The 19,368-nt window shown below is 47.4% G+C and overlaps 1 protein-coding gene and 1 non-coding gene across 2 annotated transcripts in view; both read left to right on the top strand.

Annotated features, from left to right (window-relative positions):
• The window catches only part of kpnb1 (karyopherin (importin) beta 1), a 24,364-nt gene extending 5,637 nt beyond the window's left edge, over window positions 1–18,727 (top strand). Inside the window, exons 4-22 of the mRNA XM_061700089.1 lie at window positions 305–505; window positions 1,413–1,565; window positions 1,635–1,694; window positions 1,765–1,854; window positions 2,232–2,342; window positions 5,417–5,518; window positions 5,613–5,837; window positions 6,032–6,223; window positions 6,295–6,425; window positions 9,478–9,625; window positions 9,904–9,975; window positions 10,037–10,181; window positions 10,248–10,330; window positions 11,978–12,085; window positions 12,152–12,295; window positions 12,500–12,605; window positions 13,151–13,265; window positions 15,893–16,054; window positions 17,802–18,727. Of these exons, the coding sequence (XP_061556073.1) occupies window positions 305–505; window positions 1,413–1,565; window positions 1,635–1,694; window positions 1,765–1,854; window positions 2,232–2,342; window positions 5,417–5,518; window positions 5,613–5,837; window positions 6,032–6,223; window positions 6,295–6,425; window positions 9,478–9,625; window positions 9,904–9,975; window positions 10,037–10,181; window positions 10,248–10,330; window positions 11,978–12,085; window positions 12,152–12,295; window positions 12,500–12,605; window positions 13,151–13,265; window positions 15,893–16,054; window position 17,802 (2,349 nt within the window). The 3' untranslated portion in view covers window positions 17,803–18,727. The remainder of the gene's footprint in view (window positions 1–304; window positions 506–1,412; window positions 1,566–1,634; window positions 1,695–1,764; window positions 1,855–2,231; window positions 2,343–5,416; window positions 5,519–5,612; window positions 5,838–6,031; window positions 6,224–6,294; window positions 6,426–9,477; window positions 9,626–9,903; window positions 9,976–10,036; window positions 10,182–10,247; window positions 10,331–11,977; window positions 12,086–12,151; window positions 12,296–12,499; window positions 12,606–13,150; window positions 13,266–15,892; window positions 16,055–17,801) is intronic.
• LOC133415532 (small nucleolar RNA SNORA79) lies at window positions 12,637–12,779 on the top strand. Its single transcript, XR_009770147.1, has one exon. It is a non-coding gene; the product is annotated as a small nucleolar RNA SNORA79 (small nucleolar RNA).
• Window positions 18,728–19,368: the final 641 nt, after the last annotated feature.

The raw sequence follows: 19,368 nt of genomic DNA, 5'->3' as shown, positions 1-19,368 counted from the left end.
GTGGCTTGTTTGTGTTCGTGCTAGTGGCTCCAACCACCGGGGACACATTCCTCGTGGGTTTTGAACATACTTGAGCAATAAAAATGATTCAAATGTAAATGGCTCTGATCAATGCACACAAATCGGACAGACTGACACTGGCAAATGGTCAAACAGAAGATCGCACTTCCACATGGGAAATGCATGCAGATTTCTCACATTAGTAATAAGCTGAGTGTTACATTCACTATTGAAAATCCACAGACCACAAGTGAAACAAGTCCAACTATATCAGATATTGCACGTTCTTTTCCACACGTCTCAGGTTCTGCAGACATTGGGCACGGAGACGTATCGGCCCAGCTCGGCGTCGCAGTGCGTGGCCGGCATCGCCTGCGCCGAGATTCCGGTTCACCAGTGGCCCGAACTCATCCCGCAGCTGGTGGCCAACGTGACCGGTCCGTCCAGTACCGAGCACATGAAGGAGTCCACCCTGGAGGCCATCGGATACATCTGCCAGGACATTGTGAGTGGTCCCCTTCTCCCACCTCGAACGGGGGTAGGGGAGTAGTTACCAAGTACAAATACTTCACTACTGTACTCAAGTACCTGTAGTTGAGTATTTTTATTTTTACATCCTACATTTGAAAACGGATATGTTCTACTCCTTACTTTGTCAGAATAGGCTCGTTACTTTTTATCAACCTTGGTGTATGATGACGTGACGTCAATAGCGAGAAGCAAAGTCGGCCGCAGTCGACATCTTGATTGAGATCTTGGGTCTTACAATGTGGGGGAAAGCGGGCAGCGGGGAAATGGAGAATGAATCAGCGATGATTAACGATTCAGCGAAGGGAGATATTGATTGCTTGAGTTTTATTTTGAACATGCTGTACAACAAAACAACAAGCAAAACAAAGAAATTGGGGTGGGGGGATTATCCCACACTGAATTACCATGTATTGTCGGTTCCCAAAAGGAGTGGTAAGAAGTTAAAACATCCCCCATAAGTGGACCTTTTTAAGAGAATTGGTTTTGGTTCCAAGAATAATTGGTGACACACGTTGTCTTGTACCAACCCAAAAAGCACCCGCTTCTGGCCTTCAAAAACTCTAAAGTCTCATCGAAAACATGTTTTTCTCTCTTTATCATTAGCTAATTTAGCATTTTTGTTTTGTCAATTCACAACGTGAGCAAGCTATGGGAGCGTGTTGTTTTGGATAGCATGAAAGTCCATCCCACACTACCTCGCTCTTGGTTTGAACCGTGATGTAATTGAACTTTGTTTCCCCCCTTGTCAGTATGAGTACTAAGTTAATGAAAAAAGGGCAAGTTTAAGTAAAGAAGTTGAATCAGTACTTTTACCGGTGCAGAGCACTAGTACCTTTGCCACCAGTGCTCAGTGTGCGTGATGTTGGCTTTTTTGTCTGCAGGATCCCGAGCAGCTTCAGGAAAACGGCAACGAGATCCTGACGGCCATCATCCAGGGCATGAGGAAGGAGGAGCCCAGCAACAATGTCAAACTGGCCGCCACAAACGCGCTCCTCAACTCTCTGGAGTTCACCAAAGCCAACTTTGACAAGGAGGTGCGCCGCCGCCGACACCAGTAAGTTGCCCGCTAAATTGCTGATGTTTGCCGGCTGTGCGTCCCGCAGACGGAGAGGCACGTCATCATGCAGGTGGTGTGCGAGGCCACACAGTGTCCAGATACCCGAGTGAGTAACGCCAGGAACACCAGAACCAAGTCGACCCGCACACAGCTGATTATGTAATCTCTGTCTTTAGGTGCGGGTGGCGGCCCTTCAGAACCTGGTCAAGATCATGTCTTTGTACTATCAGTACATGGAGGCCTATATGGGCCCGGCTCTGTTTGCGGTAAGAATGACCGCAAACCAACCTGGTGACCAATCGCAATGACCCAAACCTGCACATAGAACTCAATGACCCAGAACCTTAGAACTAACCTCGTAACTCAGAACCACAGACAGACTCAGGCTTGTAACACAGAATGAACCTGGACCCAGAATCACATGTAGAACAAATCTAGTGACCCAGACCCCTATGTAGAACTAAGCCAGTAACCTAGAACCACACTAAGAACCAACTCCGTGACATAAAGCCCACCTAGTGACTCTCAACCACATGTAAAACAACCTTGGTGAACGAGAACCAGCCGGGTAACCCAGAAGCACGTATAAAACTGTATGGCAGAGGCAGGAGTTGAGTAAACCTGGATTTGTTCGTGTTCTCAGATCACCATCGAGGCGATGAAGAGCGAGATCGATGAGGTGGCGCTGCAGGGCATCGAGTTCTGGTCCAACGTGTGCGATGAGGAGATGGACCTCGCCATTGAGGCTTCCGAGGTTTGTGAGGGCGTCCCAACAGTGCGTCACCAGCTGACGGTCACCACAAAATGTCCTCCTCGTATACGAGGTGCAGTCAGAAAGGCATGAGCCCAATTTAATTTAACCTACTCATTGATTTTTTTCATCAGAATTTTTCAGTTTGTGGTTTAAATTCTTGATCAAAGCTTTATTAAAAAATAAATTAAATTTAATTTCAGCCTGTCACCCCCGCGACCCTAGTGAGGAGAAGCGGCTCAGAAAATGGTGGGCCTCTCACCCTCCTGTCAGCGATTTTGAGAGTGACGTCATTGTCGGATTCCTCGTTTTGGAAGGGGAACCCAATGAAACATTTTCAAAAGGTTGTGGAATGGGAATGGAGAAGCCGCAGAATCACCTTTTTGGACTGTTAAAAGTGCCGCCTACTGAATTTTACGAAGCTGGCATCCATGCCCTTTTACAGAGCGGGGGAGATTCTATTGAGAAAAATAGCAATGAAATCCACACTTTTAGGACTTTTATTTTTCAGTTTTATTGCAGCAAATCATTTTTATTTGTTTCCTCATTAATGTACACACAGCACCACATATTGACAGGAAAAGACAGAATTGTTGAAATTTTTGCAGATGTATTAAAAAAAGAAAAAGTGAAATATCACACAGCCATAAGTATTCAGACCCTTTGTTGTGACACTCATATATTTACATCTTGTGCAGATGATGTCATCTGAAGGAGGTTACTGACTGTAGGGTAGTGGTAGGGGAGAGTGTGACTCGAGAGCAATGAAGAGGACTGGCGGTGGGAAGGAAGATTAAGAAGACAAAGGCGCAGCGGTGAACCATGTGGTGGAAGCTGAGAAAGGAAGAGTGTTGTGCGGCTTTTCGAGAAGAGGTGAGACAGGAGGAGCTTCCAGAAGACTGGACCACCACAGATCAGAGAGACAGGCAGGAGAGCACTTGGTTTGTCCTCTGGTAGGAAAGGAGAGAAGGAGGCTTGGTGGTGGAATCTCAAAGTACAGGAAATCATACAAGGAAAGAGGTTCGTTAAGAAGTGGGACACTGAGAGGACTGAGGAGAAAGGAATACATGGAGATGCAACGTAGGGCAAAGGTAGAGCTGGCAAAAGGCAGATGATGACATGTATGCCAAGTTGGGCACTAAAGGAGAAGAAAAAGATCTATACAGGTTGGCCAGACAGAGGGACAGAGATGGGAAGGCTGTGCAGCAGGTTAGTGATTACTGGCACCAGTCAACATTTCCATCTCTGTTCTTAGTGTGCTGGATAGGTGGAAAGAATACTTTGAGGAGTATTGGGAGAAAATGAGAGAGAAGAGTGAAAGAGGCAAGTGTGGCGGACCAGGAAGTGGCAATGATTAGTAAGGGGGAAGTTAGAAAGGCACTTAGAGGATGGAAAATGGAAAGGCAGTTGGTCCTGATAACATACCTGTGGAGGTAGGGAAGCATCTAGGAGAGGTGGCTGTGGGGGTTTTGACCAGGTTTTTCAACAGAATTCTAGCGGGTGAGATCCCTGAGGAATGGTGGAAAAATGTGCTGATCCCCATTTGTACAAACAAGGGTGATTTGCAGAGCTGTGGGAACTATAGAGGAATAAAGTTGATGAGCCACAAAATGAAGTTATAGGAAAGAGTAGTGGAGGCTAGACTCAGGACAGAAGTGAGTATCTGCGAGCAACAGTATAGTTTCATGCCTAGAAACAGTACCACAGATGCATTATCTGCCTTGTGGGTGTTGATGGAGAAGTACAGAGAAGGGTCAGAAGGAGCTACATTGTCTTTGTAGATCGAGAGAAAGCCCACGACAGAGTACCCAGAGAAGAACTATCGTACTGCATGCATAGGTCTGGAGTGTCTGAAAAGTATGTTAGATTAGTACAGGACATGTATGAGGGCAGCAAAACTGCGGTGAGGTGTGACAGAGGAGTTGAAGGTGGAGGTGGGAGTGCATCAGGGATCAGCCCGGAGCCCCTTCCTGTTTGCAGTGGTGGTGGATAGGCTGACAAATGAGATTAGACTGGAATACCCGTGGACCACGATGTTCACAGATGACATTGTGATCTGCAGAGAAAGCAGGGAGCAGGTGGAGGAACAGTTAAAAGGTGGAGGCATGCACCGGCAAGGAGAGAGGAATGAAGATTAGCCGAAGTAAGACAAATATATGTGCATGAATGAGAGGTGCGGAGGGGGAAGAGAGAGCAAGAGTGGGGGCCTTGGAATACTTGGGCTCAACAGTCCAGAGCAATGGTGAGTGTGTTGTTAAGAAACAGGTCCAAGCAGGTTGGAACGGGCGGAGGAAGGTGTCGGGTATGTTACGTGACACGAGTCTCTGTTAGGATGAAGGGCAAAGTTTAGAAGACAGTGGTGAGGCCAGCCGTGACGTACGGATTCGAGACGGTGGCACTGAAGAGACAACAGGAAGCAGAGCTTGAAGGTGGCGGAAATGAAGATGTTGAGGTTCTCTCGAGGAGGGAACACGTTGGATAGGATTAGAAATGAAATGAGCCCATCAGAGGGACGGCCAAGGTTAAATGTTTTGGAGACGAAGTTCGAGAGAGCAGACTTGGATGTTTTGGACACGTCCAGAAGGGAGAGCGTGAGTATATTGGTCGAAGGGTGATGAGGGTGGCGCGTCCAGGCAAGAGAGCGAGAGGAAGACCAAAGAGAAGGTTGATAGATGTCATGAGGGAAGACATGAAGGCAGTTGGTGTTAGAGAGGAGGATGCAGGAGAGAGGCTGACATGAAAAAAGGATGGCACGATGTGGCCACCGCTAATGGGACGAGCTGTAAGGGAAAAAAAAATCTGCAATAGGTGAGCTGTGACATCGCGAAGGAACACTGTATTCGCTGAACCATTTCAGCCCTAGATATAGTCCACTATCTAAAAATCCTGACAGTGATTGGGGCGTAGGGAATGAGGAATGGTTCCGAACGCAGTGAGTCAGTCATCCTTCCCAACTCCCCAATCACTACAACTGGATTTTCAGTGGGCAATTTAGGGAACTATCGAGGCCGACTAGATAAAACTCCCTAGGTAGTGTGGATGAGTGAATGACTGAACCCAGGCTTTGCGTTTACCAGGCCTCGGAGCAGGGCCGGCCCCCAGAGCACACCAGTAAGTTCTACGCCAAGGGCGCGCTGCAGTACTTGGTCCCCATCCTGACTCAGACCCTCATCAAGCAGGTAGCGTACGGGCTTCCCCCGCCTCGCCCTTACTTCCTTCCTTTCGTCCGGCCCGCTTTGTTGATGTTTGTGCACGTTTACCGGCGGCGCTCAGGACGAGAACGACGACGACGACGACTGGAACCCGTGCAAGGCGGCGGGCGTTTGCCTGATTCTGCTGTCCACATGCTGCGAGGACGACGTGGTGCCGCACATCCTGCCTTTCATCAAAGAGCACATTAAGCACCCCGACTGGCGCTACCGCGACGCCTCCGTCATGGCCTTCGGTTCCATCCTGGAAGGACCCGAGCCCAGCCAGCTCAAACCGCTCGTCATCCAGGTGGGTCGCAGGACCACGTGCCGACCTTTAGAACTTTAGAATACGCCGCTCCGGGCTGGCGTCAAGCTCCCGCTGTGAGACTTTAAAAAAATAATAAAATCAAATAAAAAATGAGGGGGGGGAATAAATAAATAAATAATAATAAAAATAATAAAAAAATATATATATATATATTGATATAATTATTTGCTCAGGCGATGCCGACGCTGATTGAGCTGATGAAGGACCCCGGCGTGGTGGTGAGGGACACCACAGCGTGGACCGTGGGTCGGATCTGCGGGCTGCTGCCCGAGGCAGTCATCAATGAAGTCTACCTGGCGCCGCTCCTGCAGTGTCTGATCGAGGGCCTGGGGGCCGAGCCGCGGGTGGCCAACAACGTGTGCTGGGTAAGCGGGCGGTCGCACGGCGGGCGTAGCGTGCCGTGAAGCTGACGCGGGGCTCGCGCTCGTCCCTTCAGGCCTTCTCGTCTCTGGCGGAGGCGGCGTACGAGGCCACGGAGGTGGGCGATGACCAGGAGGAGCCCAGCACGTACTGCCTGTCGTCCTCCTTCGAGCTCATCGTCCAGAAGCTGCTGGAGACGACGGACAGGTCAGGGTTCGGCTTCTCGCACTGGATTCATTTGGGGGTCCGCAAAGTTTGCAGTCAGTTATTCGGTCTCGTTTCAAAAAGCGCATACCGGTGTGCCAATCAAACCAGTAACTCCTCCCTACCTTCTTAGCCTCGAGCCAATGAAAAGCTCTCATGATTGTGATCTCACAAGCTTCTCATGTCGAAGCGGTACAAGTGAGGCAAGGTGACCTCTGCCAAATATTTGCGGCTTAGAAGCACGTACCTCAGCTCAGCTCAAGTTTCCAACATGACTAAATGATTGCATTTGCAACATATAAATGGCCACCATGAACATTGCCAAACATGTTCAGTGTGATCTGCTTTCTTGTCCTACAGAAAAACGTGAAAACAAAATTTCCACTTGTTTCGTCTTTTCCTTAGTGACAATTACAGTTGCTAGTTGCTCCCCTGTGTTCGCAGACAACGTCACTTCATGCTGCGTATGTCTGCTAAGGATAAAATATTGAATTGAATTTGCTTATGGTCCTGTCTATGACGCAAGTCGTGAATGTTTAGGTTTGGCATGTCCCGATCCGATTAGGTGATCAGAAATCGGATTCGATCACGTGGTTTTTAGCTGATAGGCATCCAGTGGAAATTTTCAAGTTTTAGAAAATAATCCAAAGGGACAAAGAGTAATTGCTTCCTTTTATATTGCACAATTGAAATTTTCTTTGTTTTAATTTTTTTTTTTTTTAAATAACCGTTTAGAGTGACAGACGCTATGTTCACACTACAGGTCAATTCAGATTTTTTTTTGCCCAATGGGACGTATCAGATTAGTTTTTTTTGTATGTCAATGTGAACATTACAATTATTCTCCCCCCCCCTGCGAGTCCTGACTTATACGTCATCAAAAGGCGGCAAATGTCACAATTGTTCGACAAAGCAGACAAGCTACAAATCGGCAATAGCGGACAAAGCAGCAGAAAACAGTGGCAAAAAGATGCTTTAAAACTGTTAAGTAAAAGAAAATGTTGGCTCCGGTTGCCCAAAATCCTTGAACTCGCTACGACGACGAGACCTACACGAGGGGCTGTATTTACTTCCATCAACACGGCGACTCGTGTTTGTGCGCATGCGTGTGACGTCATGGACGCGTTCCGCCCACAGTAGAAGCCAAATGAGTTTTTGTAACATGGACTACATAAAAAGATCGGATTTAATGAAAAATCGAAATTGGCAATCGTGCACTACAGTGTGTGAACGTAGCCTAAGAGAGAGATCCGCGCACGCACGCAGTCTGCCCTCTTCAACATCACCAAAACTACTTTTCAGGAACAAAGAAAAATGCTTTCCCGCTCGTTAATACAAAGAGACACGATGTGTTAACGTTCTGCTTAAACGGCACTCAGGGCAAGCGGAAAGATGTATCTAAATAAGTCTGCAAAGCCACCACGCCGAACGGCTTCGTCAAAGAGCGACAGACGCGTTAGCAATTGTGACTCACTCAAACAAACAACTGCAATGGCGGCTGAAGCAGCCTGTCGTGTGCGTCGAATGCAGAGTTTTCCTAACAGCACGGGAGAGTCTACCACATAACACAGACTTTGCTCACAAAACCTCATGAGCTGCGGACTCTGAGGTTACGTCCCAGTGGCTAACGCTATCGCGTGCTAACGTGTCCGCAGGAGCTAGTCGGCAGTTTGAAGCCATTTCATTCTTTCGGCTCCCACACAGACAACTTGTTGGAAGACAGGCAGTCATTGGCTGACTGTCAACTTTTTGCGTACTGGCCTTTAAGACACCGTATGAATTGAGCGAGGTCGCATAAGTCTTTTTTAAATTTAATAAAAAAAAAATAAAAAAAAATTTTTTTTTACTACCTGTACTGTACTATTTTTGTCAGAATACATCGGTACAGTACTGGTATCGGTACTTGGTGCAACACTAGTCCTGCTGCTCAAATTAATTGCCTGAGATGGGCCAATACACATTTTGACCAGTTCAATGTGTACTGTCATCAAATGTAGAGCTAAAAAAAGAGAATTTTTGAGCGTTACAAGAAGGATTTGGTCGAATGGTATTTATAATTTAGATATTAAATATTCTTTGTATATATTATACATGCATATACAGTGAAACCTCGATAAAACAGACCGTCGGGACCGAACAACGTGTCCAAAAATAGTTTCCATTTGTCACTTAAACTGTTCTATCAATGGCTGTTAGTTCCAGAATGGGCCACTGTTGTTTACTGCCGCTGTGGCGCAATGCAGGCAGAGAGTGGGATGAACGTATCCCGGGTCACGGATGTACAGTATGATTAGATCCTCCCTACATGGCGGCCATGTGATAATGGCTCTATTGTACATGGAGGGCTGGCAGAGAGAGAGCGAGAGTGGTATGGCTGCAGCGTGAACTCTAGAGGAACACAAGTCTGTCTGGAACATGCCATTTTTGGCACAGTAACAGTTTTTCTTTTGTGTCAAGCAGTTTGTCTTTGGAAACAGATTTGGAACTAGGAAGCACACTAACTCCTCGCGGCTCATGAAAGGGACTCTCCTATGATGAGGACTGTACGTCAACAATGTCACCAGGACCAACCACACCAGCATGCTCCGTTTGGATAAAATATTTAACTTTTAAACATTTTCAAGCGTTTTTTAAAATATTTATTTCCACTAACTTTGTACTGTACTGGGTGTTTTAGGTCACAAAAAAACCTACAAAACCTGTGCAGTATTATGGGTGCAAATGGCTTTAGAAAAGTGCTTTAATGTAACGGGCAATCGACTATATTGGACAAACCCCACCCAAAGTCCGTTCTATCGAGGTTCCACTGTGACTGACTCGGGTGCAAAAAAAAACCCCATAAAATTGTGATTGGGACATCCCCAGTTTAGGTTGGCATGTTCATAAACGGAAAACATTGTACTTGGTGTTAGGATTATGAGGTGGTCCTTGGGCGGGGGAATCCCACACTAGGTGGTCTGTGGACCCAAACGTTGAACAACCGCCCTGGTTTAGACCACAGGCAGGCAAGCTTTTGTCGTGGCCTTCCGTCACGCTGCTGTCGCTCGTTGTGCAGACCTGACGGCCATCAGAACAACCTGCGCTCCGCCGCCTACGAGGCGCTTATGGAGATCGTGAAGAACAGCGCTAAGGACTGCTACCCCGCCGTGCAGAAGACCACCCTGGTCATCATGGAGAGGCTCCAGCAGGTCTTACAGATGGAGGTGAGAACGCCTTTGAGCGCTTTAGTTCGGTGCTTGGATTCCAGCACCGTCCATCCAACATCTGCACACGTCCATCTTGGGAGGTAGGCTCGCTTTACACCAAGCACTTTGGAAACATTCATAGCCAAAGTCACATTTTCACACGCATTCATCTGTAGTGTAAACTAAAAATAGCCATTTAGTGATATAATCTTCCTGTCCATGCATTGTTATTCTATAAATGCTTATGTCAACAAATTGATCCCGCGTGAAGATGACACAACTTCCTGCTCCCACAGTCGCACATCCAGAGCACCTCGGACAGAATCCAGTTCAACGACCTTCAGTCGCTGCTGTGCGCCACTCTCCAGGTGAGCCATCCGCTGCCCTCGCCGCGTCGCCGCCTGACGCTTCCTCGTGGGTCTTTTTCAGAACGTTCTCCGGAAGGTGCAGCACCAGGACGCCCTGCAGATCTCAGACGTGGTGATGGCCTCGCTGCTCAGAATGTTCCAGAGCACGGCCGGTTCCGGAGGCGTGCAGCAGGAGGCGCTCATGGCCGTCTCCACCCTGGTGGAAGGTAAGGAAAACGACGTCTTCTGATCTGACGTGTGGCATCGTGACTCATTTGGGATTTCGGGTTCAGTTCTGGGAGCAGAATTCCAGAAGTACATGGAGGCCTTCAAGCCTTTCCTCACCATCGGCCTCAAGAATTACGCAGAGTATCAGGTAGGACTGCTTTGAATGATTGATTGATTGATTGGGGATGTGAGAGCAGTGCATCCTGGGAGTCTGCCGTTTATATTCATTGAGATGCAAGCTGTACCGCAAATGTATCAATCTTTTGTGAGCCTTTCTGAATTTACGTTGAGTAAGAACCCACCGACACAACCTTCAAAACATCATTTTTGTTAGTTAGCTAGCAGGTTACTTTCTGCTTCACGCAAGCTGGTGGGACTGTACCATTTTACAACCCAATTCCAATGAAGTTGGGACGTTGTGTTAAACATAAATAAAAACCGAATACAATGATTTGCAAATCTTGTTCAACCTATATTGAGTTGAATACACTACAAAGACAAGATATTTCATGTTCAAACTGACAAACTTTGTCTTAAGCAAATAATCATTCACTTGGAATTTGATGGCTGGAACACGTTCCAAAAAAGCTGGGACAGGTGGCAAAAAAGACTGAGAAAGTTGAGGAATGCTCGTGGATGAACAGGCGTGTTTGAATCGGGAACAGGTGGGTGCCATGATTGGGTAGAAAAGGAGCTTCCCCGAATTGCGCAGTCATTCACAAGCAAAGATGGGGCGAGGGTCGCGGAGACTGTTGAACAACTGAAGCTGTACATGGAGCGAGAATGGGAAAGAATTCCACCGACAAAGCTTCAACAATGAGCGCCCTCAGTTCCCGAAACGTTTGTTGAATGTTGTTCAAAGAAAAGGTGACGTAACGCAGTGGGAAACGTGACCCGGTCCCACCTTTTTTGGAACGTGTTGCAGCCATCAAATTCCAAGTGAATGATTATTTGCTAAAAACAATCAAGTGGATCAGTTTGAACATGAAATATCTTGTCTTTGTAGTGTATTCAATTCAATATAGGTTGAACATGATTTGCAAATCATTGTGTTCTGTTTTGATTGGTTTAACGCAACGTCCCAACTTCATTGGAATTGGGATTGTACAATCGGGGGCATTGACACGCAAAAGGAGAAATAAATCAATATTTTAAGAGTTTCAACTTCATTATTTCTGAATTGAGGAAAATTAGTTATTAATCTCTGGTTCCGGCTTAAAGATAATAATTTATATATAGGTGATATGTATAAAGCAGGTAAGAGGCTAATTGTCATCATCGAATTGTAATGGAAAATGCCTTTCAAAGAGCTATTAGATGTTATTAAACTATGAGAAAATAATTTGGTTCGAAAACAGACAAATGACACTAAAACGTGAAGTATTATCCCCGGCTTCAGCTGCCCCCTGCTCCAGTGTGTTCCACTAACTTGTGTATGTGCTCACTGTGATGGGTTAAATGCAGAGAACACATTTAGTGTGCATGCATGTTCATGACAATAAAAGGTGATTCTATTCTATTGTGAATTAAATGTAATACCAGGTGAGTGTGCTAACACTGCAATCTCTTGAACTTGCCCTTAACCTGTGAACTTCAATCAGCTGTGATAGGCAGGCAGTCTGCTGGTAGGCGTGGCTCTATTTTTGTCCAAAAATCTGATTTCTTACTCCAAATAATTTTGGTGAAATTGACTTCTACCAGCGTATCGCCGTTATTGTTCAGAACCGGAAGACAAGCTCAGAGTTTGCCAAATGAAGTCTTCTGAATGTAGTTTTTATTGAAAATGCCTTTGAAGGTGTGTCAGGCCACCGTGGGTTTGGTGAGCGACCTGTGCCGAGCTCTGTCGTCCAACATCCTGCTCTACTGCGACGAGATCATGCAGCTCCTCCTGGAGAACCTCGGGGTGAGTAGCAGAGCCCCCCGCCGCCCCCGTTTGCTCCCCCCGCCTAACCCGGTCTGGCGTGCGCAGAACGAGAACGTCCATCGGTCGGTGAAGCCGCAGATTCTGTCGGTGTTCGGCGACATCGCCATGGCCATCGGAGGAGAGTTCAAGAAGTACCTGGAGATCGTGTTGGACACGCTGCAGCAGGCTTCGCAGGCCCAAGTGGACAAGGTAAGTTCTCATTGGTGGATTGCACAAACGTTTGCGCTGCTCTGTGATGACAATCATGCACCACGCTGACCATGATGTCAACAACCACTTTTTGTCTGAGACGACAGCACCGAGCGAACTAGCGGCTAGCCACCACAAGCTACCTCCATGTGACTCGTTTGATGATCCCACCGAGCTTGAAAGAAAACTTTATGCGTGTTGTAGACGGACTACGACATGGTGGACTACCTAAACGGGCTGCGTGAAGGCTGTCTGGAGGCGTACACGGGCATCATTCAGGGTCTGAAGGGCGACCAGGAGAACGTCCACCGTAAGGCCACGCCCCCTGTTTGCACACGCGCCGATGTCAGTTCCTCTTCCTGTCTGTAGTCCAACAGGAAGCTTTGATGACATCGCAGAGAAGTTTGGGGTCCTTTTCACCCAGAAAGCTGCAGGCTTCACGCCAATTTTACACGGCTTGCTGGTTTTGCGGGACCTGACAAACAAAAACGACAAAGTCCATGAGTCAACGATATTGACCGCAGTGTGAAAGTCTTTATCTAATGATGAGGGAGTCGGTCCGGAGTGATGAATTGCGTGTTTGGAATCATTCACACGTTCCCGACTCCCCAATCACCAGAAATGGATTTTTAGGGAACTGTATCGGAACAATTTAAAAATCCCTTTGTAGTGATTGGTGAGTTGGGAATGAGTGAATGATTGATTCTGCGTTCGGAAACATTCACTCATTGCCGACTCCGCAATCGCCAGAAAAGGCTTTTCGGCGGACATTTTGGGAACAATCTCTATCTAGTTATGAGCGACTGATCGCCAACCCGAATGAGCGAGCGAGTTTTGTTGTTGTTGCGGTGGCAGCGGACGTGATGCTGGTGCAGCCTCGCGTGGAGTTCATCCTGTCCTTCATCCATCACATCGCCGAGGACGACGACCACTCCGACGTGGTCGTGGCCAACGCCGTCGGACTCATCGGGTAAGACTGCACGCACGCTTCATCAATGTTGGAAACTTTCAGTGGGAAGTTATGGGAATAAACCAGGAATTGATCGAGTTGAACTTTGGCTCTTAACCCATTGACTGCCGCGGACGTTTCTATTGGTCGACGTTTACCGCCACCGACGAATACATTTGTAAAGTTCGTTTTTTGGCGGGAAGGCGCAGAAGAGGGTTCCACCCATCGTGTGCAATTCAAGCGTCTACAAAACTAATGACGAACAGATGCCAGTAGGTGGCAGCGTGGCATTCACAACCAGCACAGCTTTTGAGTAGAAGATAAAGATTGGACGTGATGAGGGAGAGTCGGGCAAGTTTCGTCACCTCGCGCGGTGTCGGAGTAGAAAGTGTGCTGCAATTAGGGCTGGGCGATATGGGGACAAATCCTATCACGATAATGCTTTTCAGATACTGATGTGTATCATGATAGAAGACCTCTTTGTTTTCTTTTTAAACGTTCCCTGCGAAGGCCTTTTGACACTGCACTCGCTCAGTGCGAAAGGCGGCCGGCGTGCGGCCATCCCGTGTTCGGAAGTGGTGACGTAACAGCCTCCGAGGAAGTCGGGAGGCTTTCCCCGCGTGTTTGCCATTGTTGGAAAAGGGAGTCCCAACTTTTGTTATTTTCAGGAGGTGACGCAGCACCCAAAAAAAAACCAGGGAATGGGAATATTCCATACTAATTTCACGGCAGCAACTCTTGAGTTTAAGCTGATTCGTGAACTTTCTAGTTCCAGGGAGAGCGTATTTCGGGCTGAGCGGGGAGCTTTCCAAGGGAGTTTGAAAGCCTCCCGCAGGGACGTCTAGGTGTGTCAGGTAGGTATAGATATTGTCGGGGATAGCGGGACACTGCAAGCAGTACAGCCGCCAAAATAGCGATTGGTTTAGTGCTGTACTGTCACAAATATTTTCTGTCAAAGGTTGAACATGACATGGAACGTTAATCAAGTGTGTCACACAAAACTTCATCAACGCGTATAATCTGCACATGCGAAAGCTTTAAAGTTTTGCAATTCCAATTTACCCCAGCGAGTTGGTAACGAGGGTGAATTACTTGAATCCCTCGTTTTCAAGCGAGCTCGCCACTAGCGTGCCTTCTGCCAGACCATGTCGCTTGGTTTGGAGCATTGAGCGTGCACAAAAACAAGATTGCTGGTCGTCACTTGCACGCTACTTTTTCTCGTCAGACTTTACAAAAGCAAATAAAAACTTTTCGACGATGTCATCCGTTGAACCTCCAGTCATTTCTTTCGAGGAAACTTTTTTTTTCCCCCTGCGGCAGCAGCGGTAGGCTACGAACATTAGCGCCTATCGCGTCTTGCTGCTAATGTGCTGTGCGTGTCGACCTAACTTGACCTGGTTCTATTGACGCCGCCATTGGTTCAACTCACGCGCGATTGGAGCAACTCACATTATTGCCTGTCTGGATTGTCTGTGAAAACATGGACGTAACCAAATTTGCTTAGCTGGACTATGATAGCTCCAGAGACTGAGGGTAGATCTCTGCTCTCCTCCTAGCTTCTCTTTTAAGTTTATTTTTTGCATTGAGGGCCTCCCGACATAAAATGCCTTGCGGCGTCAACGCTGCGGTTTCCTTGGTTTTTAAAATTATTATCAAAGGTATTTTCTATTGATGTTGATGACATCTCTGGCGATATATATTGAATTATCGGCCAGCCCTAGTTGCGATCACGAGCAAAGATGGCGCCCGGCATGTAAAAAAGCTGCTGACGTTCAACTGGAGCTATGCGATGAGTCTGTGTCGCTGAGGGTGCGTTTTGTTTTCTTAGTTTTATACCTGTAAAAAATATTTTGCCAAATCTATTTATCACACTAATTTTAGTTTTATAGCTTGCGGTGTCACAACAGCAAATATTAGCGTCCCAAAAAAAAAAAAAAAAAAGTTTTGGATCAGGAAGCGGTGTTTTTGGTGAAATCAAGACGATTCCTAAAGAACAGAAAAAGCTTGCAACAAACTCTTCTTTCACCAGATGAAAAAAAGTGTACATCTTTCTGTTTGTGGGTTCTGTGCGACAGAACACAATATTATGTGGGTCTTGAAAGATCAGTCTGAATCAAGTCAAGTTTTGTTTCGCCCTTGAGCCTAAAAGAGTCCAGGGCGTCGCAGGCCTACTGTTGGCAAAGATTGACGACATCCCATAATGTAAACCCCCGAGCAGGCAAGGAAAAACTCCAAACCCCATTTGGGGAAATTGAAACCTTGGGAAGGGGCTGCAGATGGAGCCTGGGGGATCCCCTTCCACAATGGCCAGGCTGCAATGCTCTAAAACAGCTGGCAGCCAATGAGTTAACGGGAAACCTAGTTGGGGCAAATCGGTTGGAGTGTAATCCTGACTCAAACGAGTAGATTGCACGCGAGTTAGCAGTAACCCAACTTCCCGGTTTTCCCGTTACAAGCCTTTGGTTTGGTTGGTCAATTTTTGTTTTGTTTTGAGGTTGCTACCAATTTTGTTGCCATCTTCAATTCCCTTGAAAACTTGCCACAAATTTACGAGCCTTGTGCAAGCCGGTGTGTTGCTAACGTGTGTGTGCGCGTGTGTGTGTGTGTGTGTGTGTGTGTGTGTGCGCGCGTGCGTGCGTGCGTGTCAGCGACCTGTGTACGGCGTTCGGCAAAGACGTGATGAAGCTGGTGGAGGCTCGGCCGCTCATCAACGATCTGCTGACGGAAGGACGCCGCTCCAAAACCAGCCGGACCAAAATGCTGGCCACCTGGGCCACAAAGGAGCTACGCAAGCTCAAGAGCCAGGCCTGGTCAGACACACACACGCACACACACACACGCACGCACACACGCACGCACGCACGCCAAAAGCAGCAGCCGTTCCGACGACTTCTGTCCCCCTCATCGTGAACCTCTTGGACCATCTCCTGACATTTTAGGTCCATCCTCTAATTTGACCCCAACGCTCAATATCGCCGGTTGGTATCCCCGCCCGAGAGCATTTGGTTGTCATCCTGTTCCCGGGCAGGACACTTGACCTGACTCCGAACCCTGGTTATAATAGTTTTGGATTTGCCATTATAGGTAGTTTGGATTTGGTTTTGACTTTCCTTTTTCTAATTCAGTTAGTTTTAATTAGTTTTCAGAGCAGGTTTTAGTTTTTCGTTTTTATTTTCAAAAATGCTTTGTTTTAGGGTTACTTTAGTTTAGTTTTTATTAAATGCAGTATTTTTTTAATTTGGGATATTTGTCAACTGTGGGGGAAAAAAAAAAAAAACAAGATCACAATAAGTCTTTTGTAATAAAAATCAACAAATTTATAAAAAAAAAAATAAAAAAAAGGTATTAACTGTCTTAACAGATGAAGCACCATCCACAAATCAAATACAGGGACTGTGCAATTTGAAGTGCAGTAGGTGCAGTGCGTCAATCAGATGCGTCACAACGTCGTCAAGCCATTCATGAGAGACGCTGTAGTATGTATGTGCTTATGTTTCACTTACAAAAACATCCAACTTCTCAGGTGGACTTTCAGATTTGTGACTGTTAGACAGACAGAAAAGTAAGCTTTCTTTTACCTGCTGCATCTCCAGGGAAAGTGCGTCCGTTCTGTTTTGTCGTCGTCGAGTCCGTGATTATTGTGACAAAGCCTTTCAAGTTTTCCCGCCGTCGCAGTAGTTTGATCACTTGCCGCGTCAGCCAGACAAACTCCTCGTCTGCTTTCGTGGCGGGAAACGCCGGCGTTCGGCGACTCTCGCAGTTGTCCGTTTCTCTGGGTTTGCCCCAAAAGACGAATAACCGACGCGCAGGTTCCGCTAAGGCGCCAGCTCGTCGGCGGGCGTCTTCAATACGACGACGGGGCTGCCCGATGACGTCGCTTCTGGGCGACGCGACCTCGGTGAACTACAATTCCCAAAGGGGACTGATCGACATTCCTTCCGTATTCATCTGAAATAAATACGATATCAACGCCGGGAGCTCATGTTTGAAATTGACCGACGGAACAAAGGGTATTTTCGCAATCGTTGGTTTTAGTTAGTTTTGTCAAACGAAATGTTCTTAAAAACTAAAACAACATTTTGCGTAATGAAAATTATTCGATTTTCAGTTGTTTTGTTAATTTTCACTTACTACAACAATCTCGCTACGAACAAATGTGGTCGGCTGTTTGGTGGCGGTCGGAGGGGCCGCGGGGGCGGAACGGCAGCTGTGCTTCCGTCGGAACTGCCCCCTGCAGGGCAGCTGCGGCCACCGCCAGGCGTGACTGTGATATGAGCGAGAAAAGCACTTTATGAATCGAATGCAAAACGATCAACGTTGGCGCCGATTGGTTTTGGTTTTTTTGGACGGCTGTTACGGAGCAAAACAGGAACTGAATTGTCATCGATTTCTGTTTGTACATTGTTGCACTGTCAATTTGAAATCGTCTCCTGAAAGAAAGGGATGGAAATTAAAGAGCGTTTTTTTCCCTGCGATTCGTCAATGAATTGAACAAACAATGGCCGTCTGAAAGGATTCTTCAAGTAATCCTTCTTTGTGTGATCTTGTTTGCGTCAGATGCGCGTGTGGCGACGGGAGCGGCACGCGTGTGCGTCGGGCGTCTGGCGTTGAGGACAAAATGGACGACATAGTCTGCCTGGCGACGCCTCAACTCGATTGACGTGTGAAGACGACGACGACGACGACGAAGACGATGATGAAGATGACGACGATGAGTGTCTTGTGTATGAGAGACGACGACATCACCACCTTGCGGTCCGCCGGGCCGCTCCTCTTCTTGCTCCTCCCCCTGACAGCCTGTGGACAACTCTGACTCCTCCCCTGAATAAAAGCCCCGCCTCTCGCTCCCCGGCCGGACGATCCCGCCGGTGGGGGAGGGGCTCGAATCACGACTTTTTGTTGCTTTGGCGTTTCTTCAGCCCGCGGCTCGCCGGATGGCGAAAGACCACCGCGCCGCCCCCAATCGGCCCGTAACCGGCTGGGCGCAAAGTCTTTTGACAATAAAAGCACTTGAGGGGCGAGCGGTTCGGCTTTTGGGTCGCTCCGCATTTTTGCTTGAGAATTGAAGACGTTTGTTAAAGCTTCTATTTTTCCATTATGAAAAGAAAAAAAACAATAAAATAAGATGAAACATTCCCCGAGCACGTCTTGCCTTTGGCTTTTCTTTCAACACCCCGCCTGGACTCACTCTGGACTCTGAACTTTGACCCCTTTTTTCATGCCATCTTTTTTGGGTTGTTTTATACGCAGCAACGAACGTCGACTTTTGGCTTTTGTTGTTTGGGCCCCCCCGCTCGCCGACTCCGATTTCCGTCGGCGCGCACCTGGACTTGGGCCGCAAACGCCGAACCCGGCGGCTTCCGGGTTTTATTCTGGCGAGCTGTCGGGAGAACAACTTTCTGCGTTGACACGTTCAACTTGAGTTTGTCATTGCCTCGTTTCGTTTTCCTAAGTGAACGAATAAAAGTTTATATTGTAGCAAAGCATGTGCACCTCCTTCACGTGATATCATTTATGGCGTTTGAAATGTTTGACGTAACGATGAAACTGGAGCCGCGCGCTTTAGTTTTTCAACAGTTTCCCTTCAAGCAAGCAAGCCAAACCGACGTCACGGTTGCTCCCGGTTGACGAGCTCCGATTTGTATTACCCGCCCTCCCTTTACGTGACCCGCACCCCGCACGCAATACGTGTTGATGTTTCCGCAAAAGTAGAATGTAACTACTTCTATGAAGTGAAAATCATTCCCCCGTCGTCCCCCCTTAACTTGGAACATTTTTTTTTTTTTTAGCTCAAATTAAACTTGAAACCAAACGTCCGGAAAATGACTCATATAAATACAATGAAAACCTGCCTTTGTTATATACATCCACTGCAACTCCGGACATTTTCCATAAATGGGCGTCGGCGTTATTTGGAGTTAGTTGACCGCAAAAAAGACGCACCGAAGCGGCCACCGCGGGCGGTCAAGCGCGTCCACGTCGAGTCCAGTTGGCGCCGCACCGCCTGGTTTTGATCCGGCCTCTTTCTCGATTTGAATCCGCAGCGCTGGCTTTTCGGCCATTTATTGATCCGTATTTGCCTGCGGGTGTTTATCGCCCTGGCTAAACTACAGTGCCGTGAAAA

Source organism: Phycodurus eques, chromosome 16 (assembly GCF_024500275.1).
Source record: "Phycodurus eques isolate BA_2022a chromosome 16, UOR_Pequ_1.1, whole genome shotgun sequence".
NCBI classification, from domain to species: Eukaryota; Metazoa; Chordata; class Actinopteri; order Syngnathiformes; family Syngnathidae; genus Phycodurus; species Phycodurus eques.
Note: the sequence above shows the minus strand (reverse complement) of the source record. Positions and strands in the feature narration are given on the sequence as shown.